Source organism: Pithys albifrons, chromosome 5 (genome assembly GCF_047495875.1).
Source record: "Pithys albifrons albifrons isolate INPA30051 chromosome 5, PitAlb_v1, whole genome shotgun sequence".
NCBI classification, from domain to species: Eukaryota; Metazoa; Chordata; class Aves; order Passeriformes; family Thamnophilidae; genus Pithys; species Pithys albifrons.
This window is the reverse complement of record NC_092462.1, coordinates 3,884,411-3,907,375: the sequence shown is the minus strand read 5'-3', so window position 1 is coordinate 3,907,375 and position 22,965 is coordinate 3,884,411. Positions and strand designations below refer to the sequence as shown.

General features: G+C 42.7%; 1 protein-coding gene across 5 annotated transcripts in view; it reads left to right on the top strand.

Moving 5' to 3' along the window:
* The first annotated feature begins 2,348 nt into the window (after positions 1–2,348).
* Positions 2,349–22,965, top strand: part of PDE5A (phosphodiesterase 5A) — a 70,382-nt gene continuing 49,765 nt past the window's right edge. For 2 of the 5 annotated variants that reach the window (XM_071555493.1, XM_071555492.1), the window contains exon 1: positions 21,153–21,447. In XM_071555493.1, coding sequence (XP_071411594.1) covers positions 21,344–21,447 — 104 coding nt within the window. In that variant the 5' untranslated portion in view covers positions 21,153–21,343. The other 3 variants (XM_071555498.1, XM_071555495.1, XM_071555494.1) reach the window with 3 other exon arrangements.

Below are 22,965 nucleotides of genomic sequence, written 5' to 3'. Positions count from 1 at the left end.
AATCGCAGGATGTATCAGAGAGATGTTCCACTGGGGTCTGTCCTGGTCCCAGGGTTATTCAGTATTTTCCCTGCAGGCCCAAAGAACAGATCACAGAATGGGCTCGTTAAGATTCAGAAACAATGAAATCTGGTACATTGTCAGTACTTTGGAGGTCAGGAATAGGATTCCGTACAGTTGTGACAAACTGGAGATAAGAATGGAAAACTTCTGATATTTCTCAAGTTCTACAAGCACAAACACCTGCACAGATTTGAGAGGTGGGAGAGCTGAAGAAGGAGAACTTTGGATAGAAAGGGCATAGCAATGACATCTAACCGCAGACCGGACGTGCGGTAACAACGACGAGCTGCTGCCAACACACAATGTCACTCTGGAATGGGAATAATGTGCGAGTTTGTGGGGAACCCTTTGGCTCTGCCCAGCACTGATAAGGCTTTAACTGGATTACTGTGTCTAGGTCAGGGACCACACTTCAAGAAATCTCTGAACCGGTCAGAGACAGTCCCAAAGACAGCAATAAAAGTGATAAATGATCTATAAAATATGAATTATGATAAAATACTGTAAAATGGGATATTTAGCTGAAAAGACTGAGGGAAGGCTTGATAACAGTCTCTCAGACACGTAGAAGGCTACTTTATGTGTCTGTAAGAGTCACAGGTTAAGATTAAAGTTCAGATCACATCATCAGAAACATTTTATCATGAAAGGGCCATGGACAGCAGAAGAGTTTGCCGGAGGGTTTGTGCATCCCTAGCAAGATTTCAAGGCAGGCTGACAAGTGCCTGTCAGGAAGGACCCAAAGGTTGTTGCTTTACCCTTGAATGAGGTACCTTCATATTCCTTCCAGCCCTATGACCCCACAGTGGCTGTTTGCTCTTTATCCTGCTTAATTCAAAGTACTGAAGGTCCTGACATCCACCACACTGTGAAATGCATTTTATTTCAATGAGCCCAGAATATGTTTCTGCTTCTCTACCTCCTACTTTCAGTTTCTGACAAAGGCAAAAGACAAATTCTTTTTGTTCTCATTTGACCCAATTGTTTTAATGAAACATTGGCTTCTCAGTGATGAAACCCCAAGGCTCAAGCCTATGAGATGTGAACATTGTGGTCTTTTCTCAGGTATAGAGTGAAGGTCAAGAAGAGCCAAACACAGAGTTGCTGTTTAAAGAAGTGTGTCAATATCTGGCAGCCAGTTCAGAAGGCTCACTCTCTTGGATACAGAGACTGAGCTGTAGGTATTTCATTTAGACAGAGAGAAAACAGAAAATTAAATCTTGAACACTAACATAAATATCTCCAAAACATTGTTTGTTGTTTAATTTACAATTTCAAACAACTGGTACAGCTCAAACTGAAAGGACAGAAATGATGCAAGTAACCACAGGAACTAAGAAATGCCACCAAGGCATTAATCTTTCCATGGAGAGGACTGGAGAAGTCGGAATGCAGGGAATAACGTATTAGTTTTTTTCAAAATTAGCCCAAGTGTTACATCAAAAATCCATCCTGCTAATTGCAGGTATTAGAGGGATTAGGTGAAAGGCATAAGTTGTAATTACAACTCAAACCATGCCAGGCCAACATGGGCATTGTTCAAGAAGTCATGCCAAATGACACCCCAAGCACACAATGTGGATAGAGGGCTTGCCAACAATTTTAATTTGTGAAACATTGTCTCAGTATTTTGTTTCACTTCGATAATAACTGTTTGAAAAAAAAATGTCAGCCAGTTGCATAGGGGCTGGCTGCAGGCCAGGTGTGACACAGTGATGAAGAGCGCCATTAATGAAAAATGCCAAGCTCTGAGTTTCATGGCATTAATATTTATGACATAGTGTGAAGAGTCTTATTTAAATGCCACTTTGTGTGTGGGTTGGGATGGAGGAAGAGAGGAGGAGAGTTACAGTATTTATGCTCAAGTGTCCAGGCCTCTTGACAGGGAACAAAGGCCTTTGCAGACACTGGGCAGCAATAATTAAGTCTAATGTTTGGATAGTTACACTTTATGCAGCCTCTGATTTTAATGGCGTAAAACTGCAAAAACGACTGTTCTGTCAAGCTGCCAAGTGGAATGCACTTGGATGGGCACTTGGAAACCAAATATCATTTCTACCCATCACCTATTACTTTGGGCAAACTGCCTGAAGTGGACTGAACCTCCAATATCTCTTTCATGCCCGCCTGCTCCTCCTGAAAACATGTAGCAATCACAGGCAGACAATTGGTTTGTTCCGTGTGATGCTGTAACTGCCACCAGTGCTGAAATCCTGAACTAACCCAACTCCTCTCTTTGCAGGTGGTGGGAAAGAAGCTGTGCTGCCCATGAGTGCTGCCCCAGCCCCTGCCCAGGCCACAGGAGGTGAGCAGGCAATTAAAGGCAGGACTCCCATGGGGTCTGTGTCCTTCCTACATGTGGCATTTCGGTGAAACGCTCTCCCTGCCTGTGTGATCTGCCCTGGGGTGACAATGCCCTGCACTTGGTCTCACATTTTTACACAGAAGATTTGCATCATCCTCTCTCTGCTTTTAATGCAAATTGTCTCCTTCTCTTGACATAAATAGTCTGTTTCATGTCATAACTTAATTCCTACAAACCACTGTGTTTTTTCAACTTCTGTTGTTATGTCAAGGAAGAAATGAAGTGCACTATACACATCATATTTTTCATGCAAGTGTCTGGCATGCATATTGCTTACATAGAAATAGAGCATTGTTTAAAAAAAGAGAAGAATTTAGAGGGAGCTGGTATAAGTTGTCCAGTTTTTTAAACCAGAAATTCCTTGGAGACGAATTTTTTTTGTTCAGATGATGGTATTTCATAGGCTACAAAGAAAAGTCTGCTGTTCAAAATGCAGAGAACCATCAGGCAAAACTAAATTTACAATTTTATTCAAAGGAATCCTCACATTTGTAGGACTAAAATATAAAATGAAATATTACTGGAATTAACTGCTGAGAATTTGTTTTAGTATGTACTAATGGAAACTTGGTCACACACCCTGTTACCCAGGAAATCTATGAACTTTGAAGTTACTGTCTCCTGTTTCTATTCAGGGAAGGTCAAAGCTGAGGTTCAGCAGGAATCCAGGAACTTTTAAGGCAAGGATGAATTAATCCACGGGGCAGTTTTTCCTAAAGTATTTCTTTGTAACTGTATCTGTCTGGAGTTTGCAGCAACGTCCAGAAGTTAAGAATGGGTGATTGTACTTTGGACTACACAATCAGCCCTGGTTTCTCACTGACTTCATGCTCATAAGTGACCATGGAGAAATTCCTCCTCATGAGTTTAAATGGAATTCTCAGTAGTAGGATATGCCCTTTATATTCCTACGGTGGCTCTCTACATCTGACTGACTTTTATACACTTGCCAGCCTCCATATTGATAAATTCAAAAACACTATTTGATGTTTCAAAAGCAACTTCTTTTGAAGAAAAAAAAAAGCCTGTTTGATAATCTTGGGATGGCTGTGCTCAAGGGGCAGAAAGGATCCAGCCTGGCCAGAGGGCTCTCCACCTCAGACACAGTTCCTTGGCATTTGATGGATTTCCTAAAAAGAGGGGAAGGTCTTTGATTTCAGGCCTAATGAGGGGCACTGGCGAGGGATCCCAAAGATGCTGAGCACTGGTTTCAATGGAATTGAGGATCAGGACCTCTCCAAGCAAGAGTTCAGGTGAAGAGTTCAGCTAATAAGGCTCCTGCCTCCTTCGAGCTGTGCATCCCCTCCTGGGAGGGGCTGTGACCCCCCAGCTGCCCTGGCCATTAATGGGACCTGAGGGTGCTCAATATTTTGCACAACTCAGCTATAAATGCATTACATGTAACTGCACAATCTCAAGGAAAGGGAACATCTGTCACCCAATAGCAGCAAACACCATCTGCCTTTGTACCACCATATTCCTACTTCCTTGAACAAATGGAGCTCAAGTGACACTGGGCACTGCTTAGGAAAAAACAAAGTGTGTTTACTTGTTCCTTTGCCCTTTTGCACATTTTGAATGGCTATAATGAAAGGCTTTGCCTACAAAGGCTTTCATTAGAATAATTTTCTATTTGTGCTTTCTCTGCTATAATTTCAGAATTATATCATTTTTCTCTAACCAGCTGGAAGAAACCCAAACTAGTTATGAAATAACTCACCCCTCATTACTCCTGACCTTAGCCTGTAGTCTGCTCATTTCAAGATAATATCAGGAGTCCTTCTTGATCTCTTCAGCTTCTGCCCAGAAGAGAAATGTCTGGTCCAGCTTCTGCTTCTCTTTGCTGGTACTAAAACAAAGGAACTGCAAAGGCAGCACAGTAACAGGCCAAAAATCTTCTCTGCAAGACTAAAGTAGACCTCTGGAATTTTGCCAAAAGGAATTTACAGTTGAGTTGGTTTGAACACTTTGTACTGTTCATAATTTATAGGGACTCCTTATTAATATTTTTAATGTCTGGAGGAGAATTAAATTATACTTTCCAGCATCGTGGAGTCAGTTTTTAAAGATGTTCAAATTATCTGACTAGATAATTGTTCCTTTTCTGGCTTTTAACTACAGCTGTTCCTTCTGTTACTCGATTAAACTGATGGCAGAGCAGTGCCTTGGTCAGAAGTAGGAAATGGGTCTTTAGGAAGCTCTGGGAAATCCATCATTTATCTCACTGCTACAATGTATTCTAAAGGCAGTTAATGGTAACAATTCCATTCCAAATTTAGCCCTCGAGGGACTGATGTGTTGAGTGTCCCCAGAAGAGTCCTTGACTGGAAAATCCAGCTTAGGGACTAGTGTAGGAAAGGATGCTCAAGGAGGCCAAATGAACCAAATATAAACACAGCTCCGAGAACTAAGAGGAAATCAGTGGAAAACTAGAACAGCTCATATAAATCTAGCATGGCAAAAATATGTTTATTTGGAATCACGGAATTCAAAGTCAATTTGTATCTGGTGTTTGGGTGAACTTTTCAGAAAACATTTTACAGTGTTTGGGATTTGCTACACAATTCATATGCTTTATTATAATTTATGGAGTCAATCTCCCTGTTTCCCTAAATATGTACAAAAGCAAGTCCTGTAGTTAGATTTTGTACATATTTGGCCAATTATGTCCATGCACAAATCCCCTCAAAGAATAAAGCTTTTTGTTTGAAATGCCTGCAAGCTCACAGATGAGGTTACAGCTTTAAAGTGAGCAGCGTTTCTAAAGCCCCCAAAGTCCTCATGCACACAGTTGAGTTCCTGTTGCATCTCTGTTCTCACCACAAAAATGAAAAGTGAGCTCTCAAGGTAATGTTTAATTTTATTTATATCTTAAAGTAGCACTTGAGAACCTGAGTGACTGTTCCCACTGTACTCAGAACTGTGCAATATCTGTAACATGAGGCTGCCTCGGAGATTTACATGGTAACTCCTGACAGACTGAAGGTAGGAGGGGAAACAAGCTCTGAGAGATTAAATGTTGCAGCTCTATTGATTTCCAATCCAGCAAATTACACGACAAAACACGCCGGTTCTTAAACTATCATGAAACCTGTGGCAGCCTCTGAAGTGAGACTCAGGTATTTGAGTGTCATTGTTTAAAACTCTCTCCTAAGCCCCTAAAAGAAAGCTTTGTACCTCCTTGGAAGCTGCAAATAAGGATTTGTGAAAATTCCCCATGAGCACGTCTGGAATCGCCTCCAATATTTTGCTGCCACCAGAGGTAGCCTGATGGCAGACACTGCAATGTTTGTCTGGTTTTATCTGCACCACAAGCTGTAGTACAGCACAGACATAATTGAGCTAGTCCTAACCACACTGCCTCAGCTGCTGAAAACAGGATCCCTGTTCGTGCTGACATTAGGGCAGCCTTATTTGTCTCACTCTCCCTCCACTGTATTACTGCCATGCTGCTCAGAATGCCTTCTCAGCCTTAAATTAAATTGCAAATTATAATTTAAATTAAATTGTTCTCTTTTTTTTTTTCTGGCTATCTTTGGTTTCAAGAAGGCTGTACTTCCCAAACAAACAGTATCAGAAGGCTTTTGGGAAATAAGACACAAGGAGAAGCCACTGGTCTCCTTAGGCTGAAAATCAACTGGATGAAAAGGTTTCTGTCACGACCATACTTCCAGATAACCATCTCCTTACATATGTTGGCATAATTCCCAGGTAGTTAAGCCCTTAAAACAGATATTTCAACATAATCCAGGCTACTTTAAGTGTTACTAAGAGTAGTTTGATTTGCTGCTTTTTATTTTCCTCTAAATAAATGATGTTCAGCATGAATTTCATGAATGGTTTCATCAAATTTTAGGGATCAGTAACCTCTGCTGGAGGATGGGCAACTCTTGATGAGAAACTTGAACTAATCTGCACTGGGGGGCATTAACCTCACAGCTGGAGCCTGAGCAGGCCCAGCTCAGCAGCCTCAGACAGACTGGCTGACACAAACAAGTCCTGCAAGTCTGTGGCACATGGAGCTTTAAAATGGGTGTTTCCTCCTAAAAAGAAAATTTGCTCTGTAAACTTTCTCTGGTTAAGTTCTGGGATAGGATTACAGCTTTCTTCCTTCTTATAGAAGACAAGTTCCAAAGTGACAGCTTCATTCTTGCAGTGGTGAAAGGAACTAGAATCTTCCCTAATAACTCAATATTTTATGGTAGTGTGTGAAAACTTTTGAGATACAGACACAGAGTTTCCCCAGTCTGGTTGGATAAAAGACAAGGAGTCTTCCAGAGATCACACAGGCAGCAGTATCTACTCACTGGTGATGAAATAACAGACTCTCTTTGCCTGCTGTTTGTAACTGATACAGACCAACTCTCTTTCTTTCTCTGATGGCCCTTATACTCTTTTACACTTAAATTATAAAAGTGAACAAAATTCTTTCCTGTAGAAGCCAGAGGTGGATGACAGACCTTTAGCTGTGCTTGCTGGGAATGTCAAAGCAGGCAGTGCAATCCTTCCTACCTCAGCAATAAGAATAAACCCTTGTTTGATAGTTTGCTGATTTCTGGATTATCTCCTAGAAAAGATAAACCAGCAACTTGCTCCACTTCCAGTCACTGATATACTGCCATATATCAAATGATAATACATGGGAAAATAGTGCTACAAAATCAGAGGTCACTGTAGTGTAGAAGGCAAGCAAAATGTAACCTGTGACAAAGTAGCTCCCAGGTATACACAGTGCAACTTCTAGCCAAGTTCCATCAGATGCCATGGGCAGGCTGGGGTTTCAAGCCCATTTCAGTGCACTGCTCCATATGGGACTGTGAATATTTATTGTGAATTAACATCTTTCTCAGCAGTACTTCGACATTATCTAGCAGCTCTTATTTCTCACATGCAACCATTTTTATAAGTGGTTAATGAAGGAAAGCTCACAATGCCTTTGGAAATCAAAATAAATATTTTAGACCTGGTTTGCAGCTGGAGTAACCTGAGACAAAGATAACTAAATAATTTAAATTATTGTTCATGTTGAATTATGAACGACTTTGGTCAAGGACCATATTTTATTTATTTATATCCAGAAATAAATTAATAACTAGTTACAGAAAATAGTTATAGCAAAAATAATCCTAGTTTGTAGAAATGGAGATAAGGAATTCTCACTCTTTGCTGTATCAAGTCAGTAGAAGTGGCCAATGAGACAGAACTGGCAGGAAGTCAGAAGGAATCACAACTAAACCCTGCCTGTGTATTGGAAGGATCCCGCTGCTGGAAGGCCTGCTCATGCCACTGCAGTACTCAGTGTCTGCAATCCTCTGTCAGAGAGGAACAGCCACAAAGTATCAAAGGCTGCTTTCCCTCTGCAAACTCACTGCCTGTTGTTTTTTCTCGAAACACAAGTCCATCTGTGTCTTCCCAGCCATGGCCATGCTGTGACATCTGTGTCACTTCACAAAAAGCATCTGTGTTTGCTCCTCACGGGAAGTGGGAATTGCCAAGAAATGATTGTCAAGACCCTTTGCTGTTTTCCTTTTTATACCTGTTATTTCTGAGCAAAAAACCGACCTGACTCTCCTCTCTTTACCAATGTAAATCATACTTAGGCTTACAGAGTTATGGAGAATAAGGTTCTTTGGGCACTAGAACAAAGAGTCTTGATTCCAAAGGATATCCATGCACTTCATCTGATCACACAGATAACCTGTATCTACACTGGGCTCTCCCTGACATCACTGCACTTCCTGTGGGCAGCAAAGTTCAGCTCTGCCTACTACTCCAAATTAGCCTTTCAGACTGACAGACAGTTCTAAGTATTCCCACGAGAGCACTGGAGACAGAGACAAGACCATTTCTGTGAACTACTGTGGGACACAGGCAGTGAAAATGATATATTAGAAAAAGCTGGATCTGGGGGTGTAAGCAAAGATAGTAACAGCTTTTAAAGCAAAGCTACCAAAGTGAAATAACACATTACCATCATTGAGATTTGGTGCTTCCTCTAGGTTCTGATAGAAATACCACTTCAGGTACAAATCATAGAATCACAGAATCGATTGGGTTGGAAAAGACCTCCGAGATCATCAAGTCCAACCCTTGGTCCAACTCCAGTCCCTTTACCAGATCATGGCACTCAGTGCCATGGCCAATCTCAGTTGAAAAGCCTCCAGGGATGGGGAATCCACCACCTCTCTGGGCAGCCCATTCCAATGCCTGAGCACTCTCTCTGGAAAGAATTTCTTTCTGATCTCCAACTTAAATTTCCCCTGGCAGAGCTTGAGCCCATCGTGCCCCCTTGTCCTATTACTGAGTGCCTGGGAGAAGAGACCAACCCCCACCTGGCTAGAACTTCCCTTCAGAGGGAAGTCCAGAGAGGACAAAATGGCATCATCAACAAGCTCCTACTGCATTCTGCACTTGGTGAGGTCACTGACAGGCACAAATGTTGGCATCACAGCTTGTCCTCATCTCAGAAATATGAAACAGTGAGACACTCCTTGCCACGAAACACCTGTCTTTCACAATTCTGCCTTTGTTTTCATCATTATGATTAATTTATTTCAAGGCAGCTAACAAGTACAGAACATTTTGGTTCAGATCTGTAAAAGATGTGGGATTTTTCCTCAGGAAAAGCAAGCCATGCAATAACAACACTGTTCATGTTCATTAAAAACACAAGATCTGACATGCAATGCAATTCCTGACTTGTCCCTTCTGTGGCAGGGGAGCCATCATTTTGATAATTGGGATGATAAAATCTGGAAAGAAATTAAAATCTTTTATCCAAACCTTTCAGATGTATTCTTCAAAAAACACCAACAGTTCTTCATTAATTTTCCTTTTTCTTTGGATATTGCATTGGGAAGTTGCAGCTCATCCCTAACTAATAAAAGTTTACTTACACACAGGGGAACTTGTAGCATGAAATGTTCAAAATGATGAGATGAGAATAAAAAAGTAAACAAAATTTAAATGTTTCAGCTTCTCAAGACCAAATTATCTTTTCAACCACATACTGAAAATCTGCTTTACATTCCCCAAAGTAAGAACTCCTGGCTCAATCACCAGAAATACAGACTTACAGCAATAGAGTACAATTTCATAAATATTGGTGCTTATCTGCAGAAACTTCCAGACTAGCAAGAAAAGCCATGGCTTTATCCATCAAATTCAAATCTATAAAACCTTAGGTGGCAGTGTCATTATGCAGAGTTGGAGCTATTCTAAGATGACTGTTTGGTTGAAAGAAACCATCTTCCTACAGAAGTATCTCTGTTGTTCACAAGACCTGTGTCTTAAAATCACATTCCCAAAGTACTAGAAAGTTATAGAAAGGGATAGATTTCCTCTGAGAGAGTCCTTTCTCTTGGCACTACCAGCTTTTTCTCCCAGACAGGATTACCCTGTGGGACTCCTATGACCTTTCTTTGAGGGGCCTCAATTTTTGCTTCAGAATGGCTCAGACTATTCTGAGCTGCAGGTATTTTGAAAACAAAATGAAGTTTCCATACAAGGTTAAAAATATTTCCTGAGCCCTCTCTCACATCAGAGAGCAGGAGTTGGACGTTACCATGCTATCAATACAGTCAGTATATTTTTCAGAAACAAAATACAAACATTGAGTTAGAACACTTAATATAAGTTTGCTAAGTACTTTTGCTTCCTTTCTTGGTCATGGCTATGAGAAAGTGTTTGTTTAAATGTGGAGGAAAATGAATAGATTCCCCAGACTTCCCTCCTCTGCCAGCAAATACAAGTGCTCACCGTACTCTGCATAACTTGGTGAAAAGGAAAAAATTCAATTCTCTTGTTAAAATACTTGTTGTCTGTCACTAGGCTGTTTTTCACTTTTCCTATAAATGTACACTTAGGGCCACCTCAGTTTCTACTGACTTCTGCAAGGACTTAGGAATAATGGGAGAGGCCTTTGGTCTAAATTCTGCACTCTCATGTACTGGCATTAACCCTGAGCAGCTTTCCTTCCACTCTGGCAGCAATGCTGAGGAGGACCAGGGACATGGCAGCATTCTGTGGAACTGTCCCCAGGGGAAAGGTTTGTGGTGTTGGGAGGAGGCCCCTCCAGCCTCACACCTCTGCTGGGCTGCTGAGCAATGGGACAGGGAATGGGAGGCTGCAGGGAAGCAGGTGCAGAGAATGAGTTAAACCACAACTAGCAGGAGAACCTAAATAGACAGCAGGCATGTGCTGCCTCAAGCTTCCTCCTTCTAGAATCCCCCAGCCCTCTGGAGCCAAGCCCACCGCCCCTCTGGGGGTGTTTTGGCAGCCCGTGAGCAGTGGTGGGGTTGTTCCTGTCACTTTTCAGCAGACCCTGCTAACACCAGGAAGTCATTTCACCACTGGCAAACTGCAGGGCCTGAGGGATGTGAACAGGCAGGGACTCATCAAGGACAAGGCAATGTAAGTCCCCGGAAGTAAGTCACAGAATCACAGACTATTCTGAGTTGGAAGGGACCCACAAGGATCATCGAGTCCAACTCTTAAGTCAGTGGCCCATACAGGGGATTGAACCCATCACCTTGGCATTATTACAGCCAAGTTTTAACCAACTGAGCTAATCTCAGGGTCTCCTTGGAAGGCTCTTTGAAGAGCAATCTGTGCACTGTGCTCTGTGGATAAGGATCTCAGCCCTAGCACTGACAGGTCAGTGCCTTTCAAAGCACATCCAAACTCTTACATACACAGCAGAAAGGGCTTATTTCCTTAATTTCTGGCATATATAACTTCTAAGAAGGAATTTTAATCCAATGAGCATATATCATTTCCTACCAGATGCAGAGAGATAGACTGTGCAGAGATAAAGACAACAGAATTAACTATGCATTAACTTCATACCCCTTTGCAATGAATGTCTGCCTCATCCCTGTGTGTCAAACACCTGTGGATGATTCTGCCAAAACTCTGGATGCCAGCTAGGAACTACCAGGCACAAGGGACAGCATCTGTGCTCCAGACAGCACAGCTGGATGAATGGTGCTGCTCGCCTGCCTGCAGAGCACATGCTGTGCCAGCTGTTTGCCAGGATGAACTGGAAGGCAGATGGATGAGAGGCTCTCCATGGCACACTTCAAAGGCATTTCTGCCCTCTCACTCCCCTGCTTCTGTGCACTGCTCATATTGCTTCAGTTAGTTCATTTTAATCTGATAAACATTAATAAAAGAGTGAGTGCTCCTCCCAGCACTGATTTTTTTAATCCTTTCTCTAGGCAGTGAGCTGACAGCCTGCTCCTTTGCCGGGTCACATGGCTCAGATTACACAGCCACCTTCTGCATTCACACCCAGGGGTTTATGGAGAACGTTTCTGTTCCACTTTGTGGCCAGTGAAACTCAACGAGGCCTGCAGCACAACCAGCCTTCTTGTAATGTCCTGTACTGGATGGAACATTGTTGTTGATTACTCACATGTTTTTACCTTTAATGGCTCTCTTCAAATTGCTCCATTTCATTGTGTCGAGCTCAGCTCACTGACTAATCTGCTCCACTGAGGAACACAATATCCGTTGTATTTCTCTCATTTTTGGAAGAAAAACAGGTCGAGTTGAATTCAAATTACCCTTTTTGTCAACAAGGAAGAAAGTAAATATCAAGAAAGCTTTTCTCATCATTTTGAAGGCCTTCTCTTCTCTGATTACAGCTCTCTTTATCTGAGCTCTGTGAACATTTGTGTGGGCAAAGCTGGGTTGGCATGAACAGCACAATTTTCGGCCTGTAACAGAGGTTTACTATCTCTGAATTAGATTCTTGATTAAATAAACCACATTTTGATAGGCTTAGAGTTGCCTTTTAAAGGTCAAGACCTTCTTCCAGAGAACAGAAACACCCTGTACAAAACACAAAGGCCTGGTCTATGTCCCAACGACCTTTGCTAAGCAGGACAAAGAGAGAACAAAAGGGGACCAACAAAGCAGAACCAACCAGTGAGAGTGGTCAGAAAAGGATGAGTGTCTGTCCCGATTGACTGGTGTTTCTAAGTGCTGTGAAAGAAGAGCTTTCTGTGGGAGATTTGGACAGCAGAGGATATTGAGCTGTTGCACTAGAGAATAAAGTATTTTCAAGTGCTGATGATGATAAGAGCAGGAATGAAATAGGATATGGTGTGATGTGGGGAGAACACTAGAGATGACAGAAAAGAATTGTCCTCTCCATCTGGAATCTGAAGGGTATTTATAAGGTGATAGTCAACATGCAGTGACCTTTCTCTGATCCCTTGGAAAAAGAAACTAAACTTAGGAGGGCAAGCGAAAGTTAGGTTGTGTCCACACTGTTCTTTGAAGCAGTGGGTGAGTCGTGTTTAAGTTCAACCTTAGCAGAGGAAAGGAAGCAGAGAGCAGGCAGAGTCCAGCCTGAAGCAGGAGAACTGTTTGCTCTGGGACCATAATAATAAATCCAACTGTGATTTTTTCTTTCTGTATTTCATGGTTGACAGGTTTTTAAGTGAATTGCACTAACACTGCAGGCAGTGAGGAACCCACACAGGAGACTCCTCGGTGTCTGACACCTACCTGGGACCTCAGAGAGCTCCAGGGGAGGCTCCAGCCCCAGCAGGATGTAGAGCTCTCTGCTGCCTGGGGACTGTCCCCTCTGAGGTGGGCACTGACACCCTGACTCTTGATGGGGGCATGGGCACTGTGTCTCTTTTCAACAGGACTCTCATTTTCTTGAGATGCTCACACTATTTTGTTATCTTTATGTTTCCACTGAGTTTTATGTTTCTGCTGGTAAATTTGAAGGTTCTGGAGTTAAAGGAACTGACAGATACTCAAAGACACATATAAACAAAAGACCTGAAAGATTCCAGTCTTTTTTTTTAAATGAACTTGCAGTAAGGGCTTCAGAAATTATTTTATATGACTATTCATGAGCTATGAGCTCCTATTCTACTCAGAAGCAGCAAGAATCCTAGGGGAAATAAAAAAAAAAGGGAAAAAGAAAAAGAAATAAGAAAGCAGTTCTGTTTTTGAATGAGGGAGGCTGTTTCAATCCAAAACTTTCCCACTGAGATGTGAAGTGACCAATCTGTCCTAATGCTTTGAGCCACTTGGAATGAAAACCAGCCAGAACCTGCAGGGACCCCTGAAGCAAATAAGGAATGTTAGCAAATGGAAACAATAGTACTGGGCATGTTTAACATCATGCTTAGCTGGGCTTTGTCTGTGGTAAAATCTACACAGTTTTTATGTCTGGAAAGCACTTGGGAGAACTTGCAGCATTCACTTTCAGTTTTACTGACTACTTTAAGAACAACTTATATTTATTTTCTTTCCTTATTAGTAACTATCAACACTATACAATTCCAATTCCTGTTCCTTTTATTTCTAAGGGTGTTTCTATAGGTCTCCTTTTGTTTCTAAACTATTTTGTTATACATTTTCCACTGTAAAGAATTCATATTATAGCCAGCAATAGACATACAAGATTTCAGTAATGCCCAAACTGTTTTACCTGGTTGTAATAAACTCCATGGCATCAGTTACACTAAATATTAGTCCATGTAAAATTAACATCTTTCAACCTCACTAAAAATTCAAAGCCTTCAAGAAGAGTGTTGGTTTGGGGTTTTTTTTGTGGGTTTTGGCTTTTTTTCCCTTTTGCATTTTCCTTCCATACAACTCTGTATTGTCTTACCTCCCCAAACTACTTCTAGGTAGTAAAACAAGGTCACACTTTGATTCTTACAAGAAATTAAGAGTCAGCCACTAAGCACCTAAAATGAAAAGCTGTGATTCATCTTCTATAAACTGAGAGAAATATTTTGCCTAAGACAGAAATGCTGAAAGGATAAATCCATCCACATCTGAAAGACAAACAGCAGGCTGATAGAAGACATAAACTTATCAAAAGAACCATTCTGGCCAATTATCAATAACATGTTTGATTTCCTTTATATTGAAAGAACCTACAGAGGCAAATGTTTCCTGATTTACCCTGGGTTCTCAGGACCTTAAAGTTAGAACAGAGGAACAGATGTGATTTAGGGGGCCTGAAGCAGCTGTTTTCCTGCAAATACAGAATCCCATCCTGTCAATACGAATTTAATCAGTAGTGGAGTTTTCCTCACAAAACCCCAAGTCTTCTGTCAAAGTTATTTTGGCAAATATCTTCGGCTCATCAAGAGTCTCCTTAATATTGCTGTGATTTAGAAGTCTAAACATTATATTAAACCCAAGTGACTCATTTGATGTAACTTTAGCTATGACAGAAACCTTTCCTATAGCCTAAGTCAAACTGCATAAACTTTCCATTTTGCTGGACCAGTGACAACTACTGCTGTCCTCACTGAGCTAGTGGGGGGACACTGATTAATAGAAAAGCTTGTAAGCAAAGCAAATTCTATTTGGCTTCCAACAGAAATGGGTTTACTTTGGCCTCTGCATTGGTTTCACAGCAGCACATGAAGTCCCAGCTATGCTGAATGTTGCAGGGACACGTGGCCATGGACAGCCCCTGCCTCAGGGACCCAACGGGCTGCAACCTGCCAGTGAGGAAATGTAAGAAGCAATTTCAGAAATGGGGCACCAAGTGTGAAAAGATATCCAGCCAAGGTAATTTGGACCCTGTAGCTCTTGGAATACTCACCAATTTTCCAAGAAATTCAGTTTCATTTATTCAGGAAGGTAGGATGATGCTGACCCCAAGCTCTTTGATGGGAGAGTCTAAAGACCTATTTCACTGATATGCTCTAATAGTTTTCTTCTTTTATTTATCAGACAGAAACTATTTAGAAGTATCAAAAGGCTTTGAAAGCTCCAGGTGCTCACAGCAGCCAAAGCTTTAAAAAAGTCAGATGAGGCAGCATGAGCAGCCACCATGGGGAACACCTCTCCGTGAGGCTGTATCTGCTGGTCTGGGTCAGCAGTGGTAGCTCCCTCATCCCTCCCTTGGCTGAGCAAACATCCACACCACAGATGTCTGGAGGGAGAGGTATGAAAACTGAGAGACAAAATCGCAGGATCCAGAATATGCCATATCCCTCCAAAAAACCCAAATGGGATCCAGAGGCAGGACACACACTTGGGTAGAACAACCCCTTTTCAGTCTGCCTGTTCTCATGCATTTTGTCCTTGAGTACAATTAAAATGCCAAGCAAGCCCGTCATATTCATTTCGCAGTGCTGCAGTCAGCCTTGGCTACAGACTAATTGTTTCCCTGGCTTGTTCAGGACAGTGAAGATTTTGTGTTCATACCTTTAGGTTATAATATCCATGTGATACATAAGTAACCTCCCTAGTCACTTTATTTACTGTTCAGTTTTTTAGCTGATCTCTCACAATCACAGATTAACGCTTCACTTTGTTACCAGAATATGCCTATACATTCCTGAAATGCCCCCAAACCAAGTTTTAAGCTCACTGTGTAATACTTCTGTAATATATTCTGTGTTGACTTGTAAGCTCCTTATTGGGCTGTGTGCAGACCTCCACTTGTGCCACCCCACTTTCATAAATTAAAAAAAATGTGAATATTTGATGACATACCCACCCAAGCAAGAGATGTCTGTGTGGTACAGCTTCCAGTATAAAGATGTCCTGACTCCAGTTGTGGTCTCTGTAAAGCACAGCGTTGATTTTCATTCATAATTATTCTTCCAGAACCAGAGCTGCACATGGAATGCCAGTGATGCTTGTTCTCAGGTCACAGTTACTGAAGAATGGTTCCTCCTAATGGGTCAAAAAGAGTTAACAGCACAAGCTGAGCCAAAGGAGCCCCTTGTCTTTCAAAAATGTCTTCCACAGAGATCAATAGGAAATGTTCAACAGTTTAATTATTTGGGGGTCTGGTCAAGATCAAATCCTTTATTACTCTGAATATTTCATAATGAGAGTAACAAACAGTGCTAGGAAGGTTAACCAGTTCTGTGCCACTAAAATATTCTTCATGGGATCTACTGAAGCAGAAATTCACATGTTTACTAGTAAGATTCCAAAATATCAGGAAGTAAAATGATACCTGTTTGACAAGTATTAACCCTAAGCCTCAATAAGACAAAATGATAAAGAAACAAACTAAGAAAAACATGTCTTGAAATTCCACATAAGATTTTGAAGACAGAGGAGAAGCAACCATTGTTCTATTATTTAATAAGGAAATTGCAGATCATTTTGCCTGACATCAACGTCAGGGAAACTGATGGAAAGGCTGGTACAGGAAGAAATCAGTGTACAATTAAAGGATGATAGTACAATTAACGCCAGTCAACACAGAAAATTAGTTTTGTCAGGGAAAAAAAACCCTTCCTGTTTTCCCATGAGACTATGATTTAGTTTGATAAAACCCTGTAAGATTTCTGTAGAGTTCTGGCTTACAACTTAACAGAGTTTTTTGATAAAAACCTCAGCAATGTATGATATCGGTCTGGACAATACTAAATGCACTCAAACTATACTGAATGATCTGAAGAAAAATATAAAGTTATTGCTGGAAAAGGCTGCAGATGACAAAAAATTATAGGGATATAAATAAGAGGAAGGGCAGGGCCTTAACAAAGACCTGCTAAGATCACTTAGTGAGGTCTGACCTATATTTTAACACAGAGAAATCTAACTTCTTTATTAAAAGAACAAAGAAAATCAATCTCCTTTCCAGCATAGAAAATGACTTTGTGAAAAGCAGTTACTGTGAAAAGATGGAAAGAGAAGCAGTAGACCCAAGCAGACACACATTCTCAGAGCAGAGTGTAGGCAAAAGTTATACTTATTGCCCCAGATGGACTAAACCATGACATAGGAGTTGTTGGTGCTACTACACCTCTGTGGCTTCAGAAAGATCATTATTGGGAAAATGTGCCAAAAAAATCTCCAGAAAACCAAGGGTTTTATGAGAGAAACACTACACATAATTTGTGATGATAGGGAGCCTCCAGAAACTCAGTGTTTAGGTTAATGTGTGAGAAGTTTAGCAGAGAATTGTGGTGTGTGAGTAGAGAAATGAGAGAGAGGATGGCTTTCTAATCCATTGGAGAAAATCTGTACTAGATCCCATACATGCTACTGAAGGTAGACAGATACAAAAAAAACCCAGCAGAAATGTCCATTAGCAAGGAAAACTGTGAGCAACAGTCTCAGGGGCATGATGGATTTGAATCCCTATATAAAAACAATAGTCTTTGTAAAACCTTGCATTAATGCTGAACTGCTGAGTGAGTGGCCTTCTATCAGAAAAAAACATGAGCTCCTCATAAAAGTATGCATTTCAGGAAAATACAGTTAGGCAGAGGTAAAGAGGAGCTCAGGCAACACCTGAGTACATGGCAAGTATTTAAAGGAACAGAGAGTGTAGATGGTGACCACAATTCAACAATATCAGGCTGTTGCCAAGTAGGCATATCCAAGGGTGACTGTACTAGCAGGAACAGAGCCTGCAAGGTACCCAAAATATCCCTTCCACTTCATTTAGTACTGATATGTGTTCAGCTGGGTTACTTGATCCTGCCATAGTGAGACACTGCAAGAATGGTAGAGACAATCTAGGAAACAGCAAAAGGGGGAAAAAAATTATCAGAGGGCTGGAAAACGTGACATTGAAGGAAGAACTGAAAGATGCAGCACTACTTAGCTCAAAGAAAAGAAGGCTGAGAGAGACTTGCAAATAGTTTTCCAGCTTTTCCTGAGACTTCCAATAGAAAAGGAAAGGTTAAAATTTGAAAAAGGAAAAGGTTAAAATTTGAGCATACTGGTTGGTTGGTGTATTAAATGTTAACATGTTAAATCCTAAACTACTTTTTCCAGGAGACAAAGTTAGACAGTATTTCCCAGACCAACGTCCGTGTCTCACAACCAGCTCTGAGAAGCTGCTGCTTTCCTGAGGTTAACAATAATTTCGCACAGCACTTTGATTGACGCAAGTGCTCAATCACATTCACATCAAAACAGGAGGAAGCCACTATTTTTCATGGTTTCCTGTAGGACATATGCACTGTTATCCCAGCGGGGACAGCAGGTTATGCAAGGAGTGAGTAGCTCTGCATAGCTATGTTTATTTGGGAAGCATTTCCAGCAATTATTTGGAGAGGGCTGAAAGAATAAACTGATAAGACATTCTCATCAGTTAGTATTTTCATCACTAAATAGCAATTAGATTTTCAATGAACTGGATTTTAGTTGTTGTTTCACTCTCTTTATGCAATGGAAGGGAAATGGAAACTTGCTTTACTAGTGTTGAGATTCTTCATTGTGTGTTTGTGTGTGTGTGTAAAAGTGCTGGTTTATAAAGAAAAGGAATACTTTCCCCTGCCTTATCATGTTCTGCCCTTGCTGGTAATACAGTACAGGCCCTTAACTTGATTTAAGAGCCAAAGTGGACCAACTGTTTTCCAGATTTAAGGGATGGTAGAAAGACAGCCAATTCCCACTTCTTAGCAAAGCTAAATGCTGCTCCAATTCAGCTAACGAGTAAGTCAGACAAATTAACTATGGTGACATCTGAAACCTTATTTTCTTCTCTTTTAAAGGGAAATGATACAGAATTATATTACTTTCAAATAAGTTTAAATAAATATAGAGTTCTTTGAGCACAAAATATCACATAAATACTTCTTCTCTGGTTACATATTTTCATATTTGTTCTTACTAATTATCATGAGTCAGCAGTATTCCTAATTTATGTGCCTTGGGGCACATCAAAAAGAAACCCACTTTTTTATCTCCTTACATGACAATATTTGTGAAAAATTAAAAGGAAGATTTCAGCTGAAAAGCTTTTCCATCAACCAGCCTACTGATGCAAAAGCCTCCTGGCTTCGACACGGAGCTCTCAAGCAGCTTCTAAACTTGAACTGGACGTTTTTATTTGTATGTCAACCCCTTTTCAGGTTTATAGCTGCTCTACACCCATTCTGTCCTCTGAGTTCTGGAAACAAACTGTAAGGCTGGGCGAGAGCTGAGATACACGGAGCTTTTTCAGAGCACTTTGGAAGCCAAAATTACAGAAGACTTTTTCCACTTTTTCCATTCATTCTTTGTTATGCTTGGCCTTCATCCCCTCCTGTCACCTTCAAATTGAAAACAGCATGTTCATTATTATTCATGGAAATTCATCGGATATGGAGAAAGTATCCCTTTTCCCCCCAGCTGTTCCACTTTTATTTCTTTTGGGAAAGACTACGCTGTTCTTTGCTTGGGTAGAAATCCTTTGAACTGCTGCTTTGCCATTGAATTCACAGGAAGATAATCATTTGCATTGGCTTTACTGATTCTTATCTGTAGGCAAATAATTGCCCAGCATCCAGGTATCTGTCTCTGCTGGCCTGGTATTCAATATTGTATGTTTACAGTGCTCAGCAAAACCTCTGTTCCTGACTGTTCCTTTATGGGATGTTACTCCAGTATAAATGCTTATTTCTATTAGTGCTATTCCTAATTACATGAAATGAGAGGCTATGTATTGCAGCTGACATAATTTCATTGACCATTACCTTGTTATTCTCCTATGAGACAGAGAGAAAATCCTATCTTAGTTTTTAAATACCAGTAATTAAATTATATATTGGTATTTGTCCTTTTGTAAACAAACTCCTTCTGTCTCTCTACAGAAAATATATTGCCATGTGTTTGGTCTCCCTTGTTTTTTTCTGTCTAGATCACCTCTGATGATTCTGCAATTGCTTTTTGGGATGGGATGAGCAGTACTGTGATCAATATTCCATATGACACCATGCAGGGAACAGCACTTCAGATATTTATAAAATCTACATTATATAATTGTATGTTTTACATTGCTACTATACTTTAGCATTCTAACACAGTGTTATTTTACAAAAGCTTTACCTAGCTTAGGGGCTTTTATGGCCTCAAAATCCTTTTCCTGAAATGAAAAAGTTAATGTAGAAATCTGAGTTACAAAACATGTTTATTTCTTTCCAATATTCTACTCTTTCCAGGTTTTGACACTAAACATCTGCTTCATTTATTGCTATATTGTCTGTTTATGCAGCTTGCTTGGTAATTCTGTAGTTCCCTGATGAAAGATTTGTCTTTGCCTGGAGTAGCAGCTTGACTCATGCAGCATGTAACTGGCTTATGCTTCACCTTCACATTTGCTCCCTGGTCACCGTGCACATTATTTGTCCTGAGATTCTCTTCAGAACAGAGACACGTTCATGTAAAACATCCCTTTCCGTGTGCCACATATTTCACGCAAACTCTTACAGGCAAAAGGCACATGTGCCCAAGTGAGTGCTGTGAAGTTCCTGTTGATAACCCTTTCCAGCCTGCAAAGTCAAGTCTGTATATGCCTGAAAGGGGGTTAAGAGCAGCAGAAAACATTTTATATTTCTTATCTTACCTTCAAAGACATTGCATGTGGTGGCCCAGGAAGCCATAGATGTGCATCCTACTTTGTGAAAGGTTCTATTGTGAACGCAGAGTATAAATTATTATAAATTAGTGCACGTGCACACCTTTGAATGGAAATAGAATACATGTAAGTGATGCTCAGAGTTAACCAAAATTTCAGCCCTAGTTGTCTAATTTTAGGGAAAGTAGGAGCTGTGAGTTGAGCATCAGAGCTGGGCTGTGCTTATTAAATGTTTGAAAGGGATCTAACAGCTGCACTGTAGGCATGAAGAACTGAAAGCCCAGGGCGTTAGCACTCATATCCAGAGTGAGGTCTATCAAAGATCTCTCATATTGACACCCACCACCGAGACACTCCGAACTGACACTCGATTAACCACTTTTTGGAGGCGGGCGGGGCCGCAGCGGAGGTGGAGCCGGCTCTGCCCGCTGCGGGTGCGGCGGCCGGGCCGGAGATGCGCTGAGGTGCCGCGCACCGGGTTTCCTGCCGCCCGTACACCTGGGAGTGGGGCGCGGGCAGGGGTGGGAGCCCCGGGCAGCGGGAGGAGGGCCGGGACAGGGGGAAGCGGCGCCGGCAGCCGCGGCAGGAGGCAGCAGAGCGGCGGCGGGAGCATGGAGCGCTGCGCTCCCCCCACGCCGGAGCAGGAAGCGGTGGAAGCGTGGCTGGACGATCACGGCGACTTTACCCGCTCTTACTTTGTTAGGAAAGCTACAAGGTAAGACCGGAGCGGAGGCGGATAGAGGCAGTTCCTTTCTTTCCAGCGCAACCTCGCTCTTTTCCATTTCCCCTTGTTGTCTCCAAAGAAATAAAAAGAAGCGACTCCCCCAACTCCACTCCCGCCGCCCCCACCCTCGAAAGAGAAAAAACTGAAAGCAGCTCGCAGCAGCCCCGGTCGGCTGCCACCGAAGGGCACATGCGACGCTTCCCCGCGGGCTCTCGCCTGCAGCCCCCGGCCCGCGGCCGCTCCGTGCGGGAAGCGCCGCCCGGCTCCGCGAGCTGGTCACTGAGGCGGTCTCAGCCTCCCTGTCTTGGACTTCTAGTTATTTATTTTGTGTTCCCCTGGGTTTAAAACAGCCATAGCCAACTTCTAGTGAGTAGCAAGGAAGTATGGATTTCGCAGCCCTGCGAAGTAGGTAGAAGCCTCAAGACAGCATCTGATGTGGAGGGCGGGTTATGTCAGTACTCAGTCATCTCAAAACAAGCGCTGCTCTTCAAGAGCTCTGTCACGCTGTGGGCTCGGCACCTCTTCTGACATCTGGGCGGACCCCGGAGGGACGAGGGCCACGGGTTAAGTGCCGAGGGAGCTGACGGGCCGTGCGCGGCGCATTGGAGAGCGGAGCTCCGCCCGAGGAGGGGGGAGCGCCTCGGGGACGCCGTGCTGCCCCCCGGGACTGCGGGAGGGGAGCGGGGGTGCAGGGCAGCAGGCAGGCAGGGCATCGCTGCCGGGGGGAGCAGGGATACGGCCCCGGGCGGGAGGGCATCTCTGCCAGGGGGAGCAGGGATACGGCCCCGGGCGGGAGGGCATCGCTGCCGGGGGGAGCAGGGATACGACCCCGGGCATCGCTGCCGGCAGAGGGCGGCGCGGGCCCGCCGGGCGCTGCCGCTGCTCGGGGGTGGCCGCTCCGCTCTCGCCTCTGCTGAGTGTCGGTCCTTGTGAAGAGCCCGATGCTGAGGACCTGAAGAGCTCGCCGGGGCTTTTCGCCCCCCTTTGGCTTGACATGCTGCCTTTTGGAGATAAGACGAGGTATTTGCTCACCGTTGTCACACACTTCAGCAGCGGGACTTCAAGTTGAATTGGAGTAAATTCGGCTATTTTTAGAAGTGGAGTCAGGTTTCCATTTTGAATATTTTCCGATAAACAAAGCAGTGGGGCTGCAGAGCACAGGCGATCCGCGGCTCCCACGGTATATCTCAGCGAGAGCTCGGGTTAGTGAGTGCTGTGCTGGGCGCCTCGGACGCGCCGTCTCCGCGGGCTCGCTTCGCTCCTCTCCGCTGCGCTGCCGCTCCCGCTGCCGAGCCGCTCGCACCATCTGCTCACCGCCGCTGATTTACTGCTTCCAGAGTCACTTAGCAGGGATGGATCATTCTGAATGAGGGTCTGCTGCTGCTCCTCTCTGCATGGGATGGGGCGGTAAGAGGAGAAATCCCCATTAATAATTGACTCGCAGAGCTTCAGGGGTCACCCGCTTACTTAAGACCATCTGTCAGGCAGTCTCCTTCTGCTGCTGCTTCC